This window comes from Canis lupus, chromosome 12 (assembly GCF_011100685.1).
Source record: "Canis lupus familiaris isolate Mischka breed German Shepherd chromosome 12, alternate assembly UU_Cfam_GSD_1.0, whole genome shotgun sequence".
NCBI classification, from domain to species: domain Eukaryota; kingdom Metazoa; phylum Chordata; class Mammalia; order Carnivora; family Canidae; genus Canis; species Canis lupus.
The window spans coordinates 1,871,767-1,888,934 of record NC_049233.1 but is presented as its reverse complement, the minus strand read 5'-3'; the positions used below and the strand labels follow the sequence as shown (position 1 = coordinate 1,888,934).

At 38.0% G+C, this 17,168-nt stretch overlaps 1 protein-coding gene and 1 pseudogene across 24 annotated transcripts in view; both read left to right on the top strand.

The window, feature by feature from the left end:
* TSBP1 (testis expressed basic protein 1) overlaps window positions 1–16,037 on the top strand; it is a 199,985-nt gene extending 183,948 nt beyond the window's left edge. For all 24 annotated transcript variants that reach the window (XM_038553671.1, XM_038553668.1, XM_038553664.1 and 21 more), the window contains 2 exons: window positions 4,918–4,959; window positions 14,319–16,037. In XM_038553671.1, coding sequence (XP_038409599.1) covers window positions 4,918–4,959; window positions 14,319–15,733 — 1,457 coding nt within the window. In that variant the 3' untranslated portion in view covers window positions 15,734–16,037. The remainder of the gene's footprint in view (window positions 1–4,917; window positions 4,960–14,318) is intronic.
* Window positions 1,779–2,146, top strand: LOC100685950 (annotated as a pseudogene).
* Window positions 16,038–17,168: the final 1,131 nt, after the last annotated feature.

The window sequence follows — 17,168 nt, the reverse complement described above, 5'->3', positions numbered from 1 at the left end:
TGAGATGTACAGATACTTAATTTCATTCCTAGACTGCTTTCCAATACTAATGTAACCATCTACATTCTGGCTCTTGTTGGGGGACTGTTCCCTTCACCTCATATCCTGTAGAGCATTTTGTTTTATCTATGATCCTAATTTTGGCCATTCTGGTTGGTACAAGAAAACGTTCTTATTATGTTAATTTGTTTTTCAGTGTCTACTGGTGAGTTCATGTATCTAGCCAGTCAGGCTTTCCCTTTCTAAGTTGTCTATTCATATTCTCTGTCCATTGTTTCCATTCAGGCTCCCATCCCTTATTACTTGGCAGGCATTTCTTATATTTTATGGATATTAATCTTTCATGACTTTTATAATTTGAAAATATCTTTTCTCAATTTGTTATATGTCTGTGAACTTTGTCTATGATGTACTGGCTTAAAAGAAACACAATTTCATTGTAATCAAATACACTTGTTTCTCACATTCTGTGTTGTGGGGATTCTAAAGAGGCCTATGCTCTACACAAGACCATTGGAAGTATTTTCCAGCATTTTATTTTATATAGAATTTTACCTTCAAATTTAGGATTTTAATATACTTGTTAATGCTCTTCTGCACAGTACTGGTCACTAAAGACAAATTTCCCAGCACACCAAAATATCTTCCATTAAAGAAGATCTTAATAGTTTCTAAAGAGTTTTGATACCTTATAGACTGAATGTTCCTTTATTCTGAATGTCCACCACATTGATGAAACTAGTTATTAATGTGCCTGAATCCTTTCTATACTCAACTGTTAAGTCTGCAAGTACAGGCACAGTATTCCTCTGTTCATTTCTCCACTCCCAGTATATATTATAATACCACATAAAACATAGTAGACTCTTAAGCATTTGTTTTATTAAAGGAAGAAAATTATGTCCTTTTCCTTTGTTTATAAATCTCAGAAAGAGGTAGAATGATGTGGTCAAACCTGGATTCCCAGATCAGATCTTCTACTTTCTTGGTCTGTGACTAAAGATAGGTTAACAACCCTCTCTAGGGCAGCCCAGGTGGCTCGGAGGTTTAACGCTGCCTTCGGCCCAGGGTATGATCCTGGAGACCCGGGTTCGAGTCCCATGTCGGGCTCCCTGCATGAAGCCTGCTTCTCCCTCTGCCTGTGTGTCTCTCTCTCTCTTTCTCATGAATAAATAAAATCTTTAATTAAAAAAAAAAAAACCCTCTCTAGTTTGAAACAATACCAGACAGCGGAAAATAACAGGAAGAAGGAGAGAGAATTGAAAAGCATGTACATGACTTCAGGGTCATGAAATTGAACCCCACATTGTGTTCTGTCCTGGGCATGGAGCCTGCTTCAGATTCTCGCTCTCCCTCTGCCCCTCTCCCACACTCACTAGCTTTCTCTCTCTCTCTAAAAAAAAAAAAGAGAAAAGAAATCATGTACAGAAAAAGTGTCAAAGAAGTAAAACTTAAAGAAAAGATTTAGGATTAAAGTGTCAAAAAAAATCAACACAGAGCTGGGGAGAAGGGTGAGGATAAAACAATGTTAGAGGCATGGGTTGCTAGAGTTCAAATCCAATTAGAGTTGGAGGACTTTAGGCAATTTATCAGTGAAATGCACATAATATTGATTGCCATATAAGCTTACTTTGAAAGCAGAAGTCAAAATATCAGATCTTAAGTATAGAGAACTTTGCTATGACAATGAGAAGCCCTGTGTCCTGGGGGTAATAAAGTAACTTAGAATGATACAGGAGGGCATTCGGCAGCGACCGCAGCGCAGACCGGATCCCTCTCCTCTCTCCAGCTCGCTAGTGCGCCTCGCTCCGCTTCCTCTGCAACCATGTCTGACAAACCCGATATGGCTGAGATTGAGAAATTCGGTAAATTGAAATTGAAGAAGACAGAAACGCAAGAGAAAAATCCACTGCCTTCGAAAGAAACGATTGAACAGGAGAAGCAAGCAGGCAAATCATAAAGAGGCGTGCGCCGCCAATATGCACTGTACATTCCACAAGCATTGCCTTCTTATTTTACTTCTTTTAGCTGTTTAACTTTGTAAGATGCAAAGCGGTTGGATCAAGTTTAAATGACTGTGCCGCCCCTTTTCACATCAAAGAATGGAGAACTACTGAAAACGAAGGCGCCTGCCTTTCCCATCTGCCTGTGTCTTTGCCTCTCTCTCTCTCTCTCTCTCTCTCTCGAATAAATAAATAAAATCTTTAAAAAAGAAAAAAAAGAAAAACATTAAGGAAAAAAAGGCTGACAATAAACAACCTCACTTTACACTTCAAGATGCTAGGAGGTAAAAAAAAAAACTAAGCCAAAGTTGGCAGAAGGAAGGAAATAACAAAGATCAGAGGATAAATAAATGAAATAGAAACCAGAAAAAAAAAATAGAAAAATCAACAAAGCTAAAGGTGGTTTTTCAAAAAGATATACAAAATTAACCAATCTGCAGCTCAATTAAAAACAAAAGAAGATGCAAAATCAGAAATGACAGAAGGGACATTACAAGTGATCCTGCAGAAATACAAAAGATTCTAAGAGACTTTTATGAACAATTATATGCAACAGTTTGGATAAACTACAATAAATAAATACATTCTTATAGACATACAACTGACTAGCTGAAGCAGTAAAGGGGAAAAAACTCTTAATAGAGAAAATCCCGGCACTAGATGATTTCAATGGTGAATTCTATGAAATATTTAAAGAATAATTAATGTCAACACTTCTCAAACTCCTCCTAAAAATTGAATAGAGGAAAACACTTCCAAACTCATTTTACAAGGCTGACATTACTCTGATACCAAAGCCAGCTAAGGGCACTAGAAGAAAACTATAGACCAATATTCCTAATGAGTATAGATATAAACATTATAAACAAAATATTGGCAAATCCAGTTCAACAGTACATTTTTTAATAAAATAATTTTTATTGGTGTTCAATTTACCAACATACAGAATAACACCCAGTGCTCATCCCGTCAAGTGTCCCCCTCAGTGCCCGTCACCCACTCACCCCCACCCCCACCCTCCTCCCCTTCCACCACCCCCAGTTCGTTTCCCAGAGTTAGGAGTCTTTATGTTCTGTCTCCCTTTCTGGTATTTCCCACACATTTCTTCTCCCTTCCCCTATATTCCCTTTCTCAACAGTACATTTAAAATGAACTCCAGTGAGCTGCAGGATTAGTATATGCCAAATGTTTTTGAAAATAAGTTTTCAACTAGGGCAGTCATTTCTTTATGAAGTTATTGAAAATATCATAGAAGGACAATCATATTATGGTCTCATTCATTTGGGGAATATAAAAAATAGTGAAAGGGAATAAAGGGGAAAGGAGAGAAAACGAGTGAGAAATATCAGTGAGGGTGAGAGAACATGAGAGACACCTAACTCTGGGAAATGAACAAGGGGTAGTGGAAGGGGAGGTGAGCAGGGCGATGCGGTGACTGGGTGATGGGCATTGAGGGGGGCACTTGACGGGATGAGCACTGGGTGTTCTACTATATGTTGGCAAATCGAACTCCAATAAAAAAAATACCGAAAAAATGAAGTTATTGAAAATAATTCACAATTATAATGAAATTTGCTATCATTAAGATTTGCCGTTATAGCCCTAAATAAATAAAAGCTACCAAATGCCTCTAAATCAGGGCAGATGCCTGGGACAGGGATTGCCTCACTTAAATGCCTTCTTCGGATAACTCCGTTTAATACCAATTTAATACCAAATACTCAATTTAATACCAATATCAGTTTTATATTTTTCCTTAGATTATATATATAACTTGGCCTTGCAAAGACACTGCAAATATTTCTAGATAAATAACAGTTACTAAATCTTCCACATTCATTACAATGTGCTGTTCCGTGCAAGCATATACTCTTTCCCTCTCACAAATAATATAAATCTGAAATACTATGGTGTATTTACAATGTAAAAAAAATCATAGCACATTTAAAACTGTTTACATACAATTTGCAATAATATGGAAAAAGGCTTTTAATAGAATGAAACGTAGCATTAAATTGTTTAGAATGCAATTATACTTAGGCCACAACTATGGAAAGAAGAAAGAAAAGAAGAAAGAAGAAAGAAGAAAGAAAGAAAGAAAGAAAGAAAGAAAGAAAGAAAGAAAGAGAAAGAAAGAAGAAAGAAAGAAAGAAAGAAAGAAAAAGAAGAAAGAAAGAAAGAAAGAAAGAAAGAAAGAAAGAAAGAAAGAAAGAAAAGAAAAAAGATTGATTTTTTTAAAAGATTTTATTTATTTATTCATGAGAGACACAGAAGCAGAGACATAAGGAACAGAGAAGCAGGCTCCGTGCAGAGAGCCCCATGCGGGACTCAATCCCAGGACTCCCGGATCATGTCCTGAGGTGAAGGCAAACGCTCAGCTCAACCTCTGAGCCACCCAGGCCATCCCAATTGATTGATTTAAAATACAATCTAAGCATCTAGATCTAGAATAAAATAAATCAAGGGTGGTAATCCTTGAGTTGTGGGACTGTGAGTGATATTTTTTGTCCTTGAACCTCTTTGTTTTTCAAAACTTCTCATAATTAATATTTTTCAACCATGAAATATCCTTTTAAATTTTAAACAAATATTTACTGAAGATATATTATGTGCCAGAAAATAACAATTTATGGCTAGGTAGGTAATTTCTTTAATATATTTAATAGATCAGTGGCTCATTTCCTATGTTGCTTAACTGTTAAATGATAAACCAATTTATTTAAACCAGTTCTTTTGACTTCAGATTTTATTCTCTTTTTTTGACACTAGCCTGATTTCTATAAAAACGCACAAGTCTAAATTTGGAAGTTTGAAAAGTTTTCAATATTAATGTCTACATTATAAAGCTGTCTCATATCAAGACTTGACTTTTTTATTGAAGCATAACTGACATATAATGTGATATTATTTTCAGGTGTACAACATAGTGATTCTCCACAACTCAATGCTCACCGTGGTAAGTGTAGTCACCATATCTGTCACCAAACAAACATTCTTACAATATTATTTATATTCCCTATGCTTTACTTTTCATCGCACTCACCCACTCCCTCATTCACCTCCCCTTTGACAAATCACCAGTTTGTTCTCTGTTTTTAGAAATGTGGGTTTTTATGTTTATTTGTTTTATTTTCTGGATTTCACATATAAATGAAACCATATGGTATTTGTCTCTCTCTGTCTGACTTATGTGACTGAGCATAATCCCCTTTGGATCCATCTGTGTTGCAAATGGCAAGATTTCATGGCGAGTAATATTTCATTGCATATATATGTATATACCATACTGTCTTTATCCATTCACCTATTGATTGCACTTGGGCTGCTTCCACATTTTGACTATTATAAATAATGTTTCAGTAAATATGGGGGGTGTATATCTTTTCAAATTAGTTTCTTCATTTTCTATGAGTAAATACCCAGTAGTAGAATTACTGGATCATATTATATTTCTATTTTTAATTAAAAAATGATTAGTAGGTAACTCATGTGTGTTATGAAATATTTTTTACTTTGTAAACTAAAATCTTATAGTACTCTCAACAAACAAAATTATTTTCTAAGAATGATGTAAAATACAGAAACTATAATTTAAGTCTGATTAATTAGACTACATTTTTTTAACTTCTATGTAAAAATGACCACTATGAACAAGTCTGAAAAGTAAATAGAAATTAAGAAAACAAAATTTATACAGCATAAAAACTTTATAACCTCAATATACAATGATCTCTGGGGGAAAAAATAAAGCAAAAGATACAGGTAATATTATCAATAAATGCTAAAAATCCAAAAATACTAGTTAATCAAAGGAAAATGAAGAAGAGCTTTTTTTAAAGCTATATGTTTATGAAAAATTGTAAAAATATGCAGAGTATGTTTTTTGAGTGTTGGCCATATTTCTATTTCTATGCCCTATTAGTACTAAGGTAACTAGGTTTAACTTTTCTAGAGTGCATTTGACAATATGTTTCAGAATACAAGATGTGCACATCCTTTACTAAGAAATTATACTTTTAGAAATGTTTCCTAAGGAAAAAAAGGGAACTTTTTAAGGCATATGTATTAAGTGGTTTATCACATCATTATTCACAATAATTAAAATTTGCACATAGAATTCACCAATAGGAGATTGGCTTAAAAATTACAAGATTAAAAAATAATAATAATAATATTTTTTTAAATTACAAGATTACATAAATAGAATATTTTGCAAACTTTTTATTCCAATCAATCGTATGTGCACAGAACCATGAATTGCTTTTAAATTAAAAGACCACTGTACTAATTATGTTTGATATTAAAATTTCCTCTTGTGTTGTAAGTTGTTAACCTCAAATGTATTTGTGTCTATTATTTCAGCAATTTTTATTTTATTTTATTTTTTTATTTATTTTTTATTGGTGTTCAATTTACTAACATACAGAATAACCCCCAGTGCCCGTCACCCATTCACTCCCACCCCCCGCCCTCCTCCCCTTCCAACACCCCTAGTTTGTTTCCCAGAGTTAGCAGTCTTTACGTTCTGTCTCCCTTTCTGATATTTCCCACACATTTCTTCCCCCTTCCCTTATATTCCCTTTCACTATTATTTATATTCCCCAAATGAATGAGAACATATAATGTTTGTCCTTCTCCGACTGGCTTACTTCACTCAGCATAATACCCTCCAGTTCCATCCACGTTGAAGCAAATGGTGGGTATTTGTCATTTCTAATAGCTGAGTAATATTCCATTGTATACATAAACCACATCTTCTTTATCCATTCATCTTTCGTTGGACACCGAGGCTCCTTCCACAGTTTGGCTATCGTGGCCATTGCTGCTAGAAACATCGGGGTGCAGGTGTCCCGGCCTTTCATTGCATTTGTATCTTTGGGGTAAATCCCCAACAGTGCAATTGCTGGGTCGTAGGGCAGGTATATTTTTAACTGATTGAGGAACCTCCACACAGTTTTCCAGAGTGACTGCACCAGTTCACATTCCCACCAACAGTGTATGAGGGTTCCCTTTTCTCCGCATCCTCTCCAACATTTGTTGTTTCCTGCCTTGTTAATTTTCCCCATTCTCACTGGTGTGAGGTGGTATCTCATTGCGGTTTTGATTTGTATTTCCCTGATGGCAAGTGATGCAGAGCATTTTCTCATGTGCATGTTGGCCATGTTTATGTCTTCCTCTGTGAGATTTCTGTTCATGTCTTTTGCCCATTTCATGATTGGATTGTTTGTTTCTTTGGTGTTGAGTTTAATAAGTTCTTTATAGATCTTGGAAACTAGCCCTTTATCTGATATGTCATTTGCAAATATCTTCTCCCATTATGTAGGTTGTCTTTGAGTTTTGTTGACTGTATCCTTTGCTGTGCAAAAGCTTCTTATCTTGATGAAGTCCCAATAGTTCATTTTTGCTTTTGTTTCTTTTGCCTTCGTGGATGTATCTTGCAAGAAGTTACTGTGGCCGAGTTCAAAAAGGGTGTTGCCTGTGTTCTTCTCTAGGATTTGATGGAATCTTGTCTCACATTTAGATCTTTCATCCATTTTGAGTTTATCTTTGTGTATGGTGAAAGAGAGTGGTCTAGTTTCATTCTTCTGCATGTGGATGTCCAATTTTCCCAACACCATTTATTGAAGAGACTGTCTTTCTTCCAATGGATAGTCTTTCCTACTTTATCGAATATTAGTTGACCATAAAGTTCAGGGTCCACTTCTGGATTCTCTATTCTGTTCCACTGATCTATGTGTCTGTTTTTGTGCCAGTACCACACTGTCTTGATGACCACAGCTTTATAGTACAACCTGAAATCTGGCATTGTGATGCCCCCAGATATGGTTTTCTTTTTTAAAATTCCCCTGGCTATTCGGGGTCTTTTCTGATTCCACACAAATCTTAAAATAATTTGTTCTAACTCTCTGAAGAAAGTCCATGGTATTTTGATAGGGATTGCATTAAACGTGTATATTGCCCTGGGTAACATTGACATTTTCACAATATTAATGCTGCCAATCCATGAGCATGGAATATTTTTCCATCTCTTTGTGTCTTCCTCAATTTCTTTCAGAAGTGTTCTATAGTTTTGAGGGTATAGATCCTTTACATCTTTGGTTAGGTTTATTCCTAGGTATCTTATGCTTTTGGGTGCAATTGTAAATGGGATTGAGTCCTTAATTTCTCTTTCTTCAGTCTCATTGTTAGTGTATAGAAATGCCACTGACTTCTGGGCATTGATTTTGTATCCTGCCACGCTACCGAATTGCTGTATGAGTTCTAGCAATCTTGGGGTGGAGACTTTTGGGTTTTCTATGTAGAGTATCATGTCATCGGCCAAGAGGGAGAGTTTGACTTCTTCTTTGCCAATTTGAATGCCTTTAATGTCTTTTTGTTGTCTGATTGCTGAGGCTAGGACTTCCAGTACTATGTTGAACAGCAGTGGTGAGAGTGGACATCCCTGTCTTGTTCCTGATCTTAGGGGAAAGGCTCCCAGTGCTTCCCCATTGAGAATGATATTTGCTGTGGGCTTTTCATAGATGGCTTTTAAGATGTCGAGGAATGTTCCCTCTATCCCTACACTCTGAAGAGTTTTGATCAGGAATGGATGCTGTATTTTGTCAAATGCTTTCTCTGCATCCAATGAGACGATCATATGGTTCTTGGTTTTTCTCTTGCTGATATGATGAATCACATTGATTGTTTTACGGGTGTTGAACCAGCCTTGTGTCCCAGGGATAAATCCTACTTGGTCATGGTGAATAATTTTTTTAATGTATTGTTGGATCCTATTGGCCAGTATCTTGTTGAGAATTTTTGCATCCATGTTCATCAGGGATATTGGTCTGTAATTATCCTTTTTGGTGGGGTCTTTGTCTGGTTTTGGAATTAAGGTGATGCTGGCCTCATAGAACGAATTTGGAAGTACTCCATCTCTTTCTATATTTCCAAACAGCTTTAGGAGAAGAGGTATGGTTTCTTCTTTAAACGTTTGATAAAATTCCCCTGGGAAGCCATCTGGCCCTGGCCTCTTGTGTCTTGGGAGGTTTTTGATGACTGCTTCAATTTCCTCCCTGGTTATTGGCCTGTTCAGGTTTTGTATTTCTTCCTGTTCCAGTTTTGGTAGTTTGTGGCTTTCCAGGAATGCATCCATTTCTTCTAGATTGCCTAATTTATTGGCGTATAGCTGTTCATAATATGTTTTTAAAATCGTTTGTATTTCCTTGGTGTTGGTAGTGATCTCTCCTTTCTCATTCATGATTTTATTAATTTGAGTCTTCTCTCTCTTCTTTTTAATAAGGCTGGCTAATGGTTTATCTATCTTGTTAATTCTTTCAAAGAACCAACTCCTGGTTTTGTTGATCTGTTCCACGGTTCTTCTGGTCTCGATTTCGTTGAGTTCTGCTCGAATCTTTATTAACTCCCTTCTTCTCTTGGGTGTAGGATCTATTTGCTGTTTTTTCTCTAGCTCCTTTATGTGTAAGGTTAGCTTTTGTATTTGAGTTCTTTCCAGTTTTTGAATGGATGCTTGTATTGCAATGTATTTCCCCCTTAGGACTGCTTTTGCTGCATCCCAAAGATTTTGGATGGTTGTATCTTCATTCTCATTAGTTTCCATGAATCTTTTTAATTCTTCCTTAATTTCCTGGTTGACCCTTTTATCTTTTAGCAGGATGATCCTTAACCTCCACGTGTTTGAGGTCCTTCCAAACTTCTTGTTGTGATTTAGTTCTAATTTCAAGGCATTATGGTCTGAGAATATGCAGGGGACAATCCCAATCTTTTGGTATCGGTTCAGACCCGATTTGTGACCCAATATGTGGTCTATTCTGGAGAAAGTTCCATGTGCGCTTGAGAAGAATGTGTATTCAGTTGAGTTTGGATGTAAAGTTCTGTAGATATCTGTGAAATCCATCTGGTCCAGTGTATCATTTAAAGCTCTCGTTTCTTTGGAGATGTTGTGCTTAGAAGACCTATCGAGTATAGAAAGAGCTAGATTGAAGTCACCAAGTATAAGTGTATTATTATCTAAGTATTTCTTCACTTTGGTTAGTAATTGATTTATATATTTGGCAGCTCCCACATTCGGGGCATATATATTGAGGATTGTTAAGTCCTCTTGTTGAATAGATCCTTTAAGTATGATATAGTGTCCCTCTTCATCTCTCACTACAGTCTTTGGGGTAAATTTTAGTTTATCTGATATAAGGATGGCTACCCCTGCTTTCTTTTGAGGACCATTCGAATGGTAAATGGTTCTCCAACCTTTTATTTTCAGGCTGTAGGTGTCCTTCTGTCTAAAATGAGTCTCTTGTAGACAGCAAATAGATGGGTCCTGCTTTTTTATCCAGTCTGAAACCCTGCGCCTTTTGATGGGGTCATTAAGCCCGTTCACATTCAGAGGTACTATTGAGAGATATGAGTTTAGTGTCATCATGATATCTATTCAGTCCTTGTTTTTGTGGACTGTTCCACTGAACTTCTTCTTAAAGGGGAATTTTAAGAGTCCCCCTTAAAATTTCTTGCAGAGCTGGTTTGGAGGTCACATATTCTTTTAGTTGCTGCCTGTCTTGGAAGCTCTTTATCTCTCCTTCCATTTTGAATGAGAGCGTTGCTGGATAAAGTATTCTTGGTTGCATGTTCTTCTCATTTAGGACCCTGAATATATCCTGCCAGCCCTTTCTGGCCTGCCAGATCTCTGTGGAGAGGTCCGCTGTTACCCTAATACTCGTCCCCATAAAAGTCAGGAATTTCTTGTCTCTTGCTGCTTTAAGGATCTTCTCTTTATCTTTGGAATTTGCAAGCTTCACTATTAAATGTCGAGGTGTTGAACGGTTTTTATTGATTTTAGGGGGGGATCTCTCTATTTCCTGGATCTGAATGCCTGTTTCCCTTCCCAGGTTAGGAAAGTTTTCAGCTAGAATTTGTTCAAATACATATTCTGGCCCTCTGTCCCTTTCGGCGCCCTCGGGAACCCCAATTAAACGTAGGTTTTTCTTTCTCAGGCTGTCGTTTATTTCCCTTAATCTATCCTCATGGTCTTTTAATTGTTTGTCTCTTTTTTCCTCAGTTTCCCTCTTTGCTATCAACTTGTCTTCTAGGTCACTCACTCGTTCTTCCACCTCGTTAACCCTCGTCGTTAGGACTTCTAGTTTGGATTGCATCTCATTCAATTGATTTTTAATTTCTGCCTGATTAGCTCTAAATTCTGCAGTCATGAAGTCTCTTGAGTCCTTTATACTTTTTTCTAGAGCCACCAGTAGCTGTATAATAGTGCTTCTGAATTGGCTTTCTTTTTTTTTTTTTTTTTTTTTAATTTTTTTTACTTATTTATGATAGTCACAGAGAGAGAGAGAGAGAGGCAGAGACATAGGCAGAGGGAGAAGCAGGCTCCATGCACCGGGAGCCTGATGTGGGATTCGATCCTGGGTCTCCAGGATCGCGTCCTGGGCCAAAGGCAGGCGCCAAACCGCTGCGCCACCCAGGGATCCCTGAATTGGCTTTCTGACATTGAATTGTAATCCAGATTTTGTAACTCTGTGGGAGAGAGGACTGTTTCTGATTCTTTCTTTTGAGGTGAGGTTTTCCTTCTAGTCATTTTGCTCAGTGCAAAGTGGCCAAAAGCAAGTTGCATTGGGAATAAGAGAAAAAGAGAGGAAAGAAAGAAGGAAAGAAAAGAGAAAGGAAAAAAAGGGAAGAAAAAAACGAAAAAAAAAAGAGAGAAGAAAAAGAGAAAGAAACAGAAAGGAGAAAAAAAAGGGGGTGGGGGAAGGAAACAAATCAAAAATCAAAACAAAAAAAAAAAAGAACCACCGAGGAGTATCTTCTGATTCTGTGTACTTTAAGTCCCTTGGCTTCTCCTGGAAGTTGTCAGTCTAGCTGGTGTTTTGGGGGAGGGGCCTATTGTGCTGATTTTCAGGTGTTAGCAGTTGGGGGAGCTGCTGTGCCCCCGCCTGGTGCAGGGCTCAGTGGGGGTTGTTTACCCCGTGAGGCCGCAAGAGGAACAGCCCCAGTGGCGGGGCAGCTCTGGAAACCTGGATTCAGCTCCGGCAGGAACTCCGTCTGCAGGGCCTGGAGGCTCTGGGGCGGGGCCGCTGATCTGCTCAGCTGGGGCAGGAGCGTCCTTGCTGTCCTGGGCCCTCCCGGCCTCTGCCTGTCCCGGGGGAGGCCGGATCCTGGGCTGTGTCCCGGCGCCCTGTGCTCCAGAGCCTGCGCTGGTGGATTCGCGCTCCCGGGCCGCGCAACCCCCTCCGCGGAGCTGCCGCCCGAGCCTCTCCGAGCTGCTCCTGGAACCGCGCAGCCCCCTCCGCACGGAGCCTCTTCCTCTGCCCGAGCCCCTCCGAGCTGCTCCCGGGGCCGCACAGCCCCCTCCGCGGAGCCGCCGCCCGAACCCCTCCGAGCTGCTCCGGGTCCCGCCGTGCGCGCTGCAGCCCTTAGGGAGCTCGGCGCACTCTCCTGGGCGCGCAGTTGCTCTGTTACTGTCCCGGGGAGCCCGAGGGCCTCCCCGCCCTCCTGGGTCCTGCTCCAACTCCCCGTGAGCCCCTTTCCGCCCGGGAAGGTCGGTGCAGCTCCTGCTCCTCCGGGACGGGGCTCTCCTGTCCTGGGGACACTCGCCCCGGCCTCAGCCCGGCTCCTCGCGGGGCCCCTCCCCCTTGGAGGCCTTTGTTTATTTCTTTTTCCGCGTCTTCCTACCTTGATAGAAGCGCGAACTCTTCTCACTGTTGCATTCCAGGTGTTCTCTTTAATTCTCAGGCCGAATTCATAGATTTTCAGGATAATTTGAAGGTTTTCTAGGTAATTTGGTGGAGACAAGTGATTTGGGGACCCTACTCTTCCGCCATCTTGCTCCTCCCCCCTATTTCAGCAATTTTTAAAGTGTCTGATATACTTTTTCTCATTTTGTCCCCACATATCTCTATGAGGTAAACAAGGCCACTATTATTAACTTCATTGTACATATGAAAAAGTTAAGATACAAAAAGATTAAGAGTCTTTGGCAAAGGCCACATAGTGACAGAACTCAAATATTTTTAAATTCCTCATCCAATGATCTCTCCACTATCCTGAATTCAGTCTAACAAGCTTTCTCAAAATAAGAACAGACCTATTCCACAATGCCTACATTCCAGGTTGGAAGCTCTATTGAAAATGGTCTTTATGATATCCTCCCCCATCTCTCTACCCTCAACATCATCTGTCCAGTTTCATAATTATGAATTACTTCATGCTTGCTCTCATAACTTTCAAGTTGCTGTATGTTCCAGCATTAATTTTCCTTCACTAATAAAATACAGAGAAGAAGAAATGTGGATGGGGGTTGTTGTCCAATACAGCTCATGCCACATTCACCTTGACTCCAGCCAAAGAGAAGAGCCAATTAGAGAGCACGTGTACTGGTATACGTACCAACTGAATAAATCTGAGTGTCCAGTGCCAAATATCTGGGAGTCTTATAAAGGGAGGCCACTATGATGCACAACAATGAGCTCTCATAAACTTTTGACCCACTCCCAATTTGGGGAGACTCCTAACTCATTACTTGCTTAAAATATGTTTCTTCTCATATTTTGGTAACTACTTGTTTTATTGGCGCTAGATTAAGTAAGGAAAGGGTTATTGACACTTAGCAAGCACTCAAGATCAATTAAAAGAGAAATTAATCATGAAAAGATTAACTAAAGGAAACTGAATTTCAATAAAACAAATAATCATGCTCTATTTTTCCTATTTATGAAAACATTAATTTTAGTTTTCCATGTATCACACAACAATAAATATTCCTATTATTAGCAAAGTTACTTAAAAAAAAATAAGCTATTTTACTACCTTAAGTATTGCTACCATCTCCGTATCACTTTTAAAACACACTTCTTGAAAACCTATAAGATAGTTAAGGAAAATTCCAGCCTCATTGTCTCTCAAACTGCTGGCTTAGCAATTCTCTTTATTACTCAAAAGGAGATGAAATTTCCTTAAGGAATCATAAATATCATATAATAATGTAATTTTCTCAGAGAAGGTTATCCTTTTCATACTACATCTTTATTTTAATCATACACTCTAGCCATATTCTACTGAGGAATTACTAATTCCTTTGTGTTGTATTTTTCCCTTTTCTTAGTTCAATTCCTGGAGAGTCTGTATTTCAAGAACTTCTTATCTAATCCTTCATATGTGTACAGTTTCACAAATTTTGTATTATTGAGAAAACAAATCGATTGTTTCAAATTTAGAGCAAAGTATAAGTGTTATATAACAAAACTTGACAATAAAAAAAGCCCTAAGATATGAATTATGTATGCACTTTTATTATATCATCTGTTATATTTTCAGGTAATTTGAAAGAAAATGCAAAAACAGAAGTAAAAAGAAACACTAAAGAAGCAAGGAAAACCCCAAAACATGATATTCGTTTGAGAATTCAGATAGTTCCATCCCAAACTATCCAAAGTGGTCCTAAATACCAGCATAAGGGAGAAATAAGTGGCCCTGAGACCTATGAAAAGAGACAAAAACAGAAAACTGGAGTGAAAATTGAAAAGCTTCCTGAGAAAACTCAGAGTAAAGAGGAGAGAAGAGAAATAGAAGACAAAAGAAAAGATACCGAGGACATGGGTAAAGGAAAGGAAATAGATAAGGGCCAATCAAAGAAAGGAAGTGACGTAAAAGATAAAGGTGAAGAAGAAGAAAGGGTGAACATGAAAAAGAAGGGAGATGAGGACATGGAGGACAAAGACACAAAAGCAGATAAAGACAAGAAGGAAGGCAAAGGCTTAAAGAAGAATAAATACAAGGAGGAGGAAATGAACAAAAAGAAGGATAAGGTCAAGAAAGGACATGAGGATAAGATAAAAGGCATGGACACAAAGGGAGATAAGGACAGGACAGAGGACATGGACAAGAAGGGAGATAAATATATAAAGGAGGATGAAAACAAGGACATAAAGGGATATGAGGACAGGACAGAGGACATGGACAAGAAGGGAGATGAGTATATAAAAGAGGAGGAGGACAAGGACTATAAGGGAGATGCGGACAGGACAGAGGACATGGACAAGGAGGGAGATGAGTATATAAAGGAGGAGGAGGACAAGGACTATAAGGGAGATGAGGACAGGACAGAGGACATGGACAAGGAAGGAGATGAGTATATAAAGGAGGAGGAGGACAAGAACTATATGGGATATGAGGACAGAACAGAAGACATAGACACAAAGGGAGATGAGTATATAAAGGAGGATGAAGACAAGGACAATAAGGAAGATGAGGACAGGACAGAGGACATGGACAAGGAAGGAGATGAGTATATAAAGGAGGAGGAGGACAAGAACTATACGGGATATGAGGACAGAACAGAAGACATAGACACAAAGGGAGATGAGTATATAAAGAAGGAGGAGGACAAGGACTATAAGGGATATGAGGATGGGACAGAGGACATGGACAAGAAGGGACATGAGTATATAAAGGAGGAGGAGGAGGAGGACAGGACAGAGGACATGGACAAGAATGGAGAGGACTATATAAAGAAGGATGAGGACAAGGACTATAAGGGAGAGGAGAATGGGACAAAGGACATGGGCAAGAATGAAGGTGAAGGCAAGAGAAAGGACAAGAATATGAAAGGAAATTCTATGAAAAAAAAGTATAAAAACAAGGTGGCTAAAGAGAACAAGAATATAGACCCAAAAGAAGGCGAAGGAAAGAAAATGAGCAGTAAAAGAAAGATCTCATGGAAGAAAAAATAACACTAGATTTCATAAACTAACAAAACAGAATTGAATAATTTTGCTCTAGCACATAGACTTCAAAACTAGCTCTCCATCTTCTGTGATTGAGATTAAGATAATATACTCCATTCTTTTTAGTCACAAATTTTCTGCTTCTTTGCTTATAATCTGGCAAAAGCTCCTTCATAAAATGCTTCTTTGTAGATCCCTCAGTCTCAAACTTCAGCTTCTAAATATGAGTTTTTCAGAATACACACTCACGATGTATCAGTCAGGAAAACACAAATAAAAATTAAACTCTGATTAAAGAAATGTAGAACTATATTTTCTCAAAAAAGTGTGGTGTTTTCCTATCTAACCAAATAGCTATATACTTAGTCTCTACTAGGTGCAACATCTGTAAAGGTATGCAAAATATCTTTATCAATAATATAAACAGAAATGAAAACAGTAAAACCATGTTAAAAATATAAATATCAAAAAATTCAGAGCAAAAATACAACAGGAAAAAATAAGAAAAGGAAAATCTCTTTGTTTAGGGATAATACATGAAAGACTTTCATAGGCAGTAGAACTTGAACTGGGCATCAAAAGACGATGGGAAGGATTTGTATATTGTTTGGGGCCCCTGGATTAGTAATCCCTCTATACCAGAGGATAAACCCCTTGAAGGAAGATCTGTGTCTTACCATGATCTCCATCCTCAGTGCCTACCACAAGGTTTATTAAATTTAATTGACTGGGAAAGGAAGTGAGAAGAAAAAAAGTTTAGAACATGGAAAGACTATTGTAAAGGCAGAGAGGAGAGCAGAGAATTTGAGTACATCAAAGCTCCTCAAGGATAAGGACACAAAAGGGAATGAGGACCCCACTGATGTAGAAGATGATTTCAGGTGGTCCCCAAATAAACATTGTTACAGTAATATTTAATGTTTACTTTTATGTAAATTTTTTAAAGTATATCAAGCCCATGATTTTTGAAATTATAGAGTAAGATGAGATTAAGTATGGCGAGTCAATTTAAAAAGTAAAAAATAGTGTAATTCTATTTAGATATACTAAAAATCATGACAAATGGTGAAACCTAAATGATTGAAATTTGGCAAATGCTGAGGGTATTAGAAGAAAATAAGGTTGGAATAAGAAACCAGAGTTCTGAGGGACTTAAACTTTTATTTTATTTATTAGCTTAAACTTTTATTTTAAGTGGATTTTTATTCCGCTTATTTCATAGGCAATAGATATAACCTGAGTTGTCTTTCAGAAAGTGTAAACTGGTGGGTTAGACAACAGAAAGAAGACTAAGAGATCAACTAGAAGATGACTGTAATGATACAGCCAGAAAATAAGGCAACAGCCTAACTAATTTGGAGGCAATGAGAATAAAATGAAAGAAACACATGTGAGAATCATTTCAAAAGAGAAATGAACTGACTTGAACAACAAACTGAAT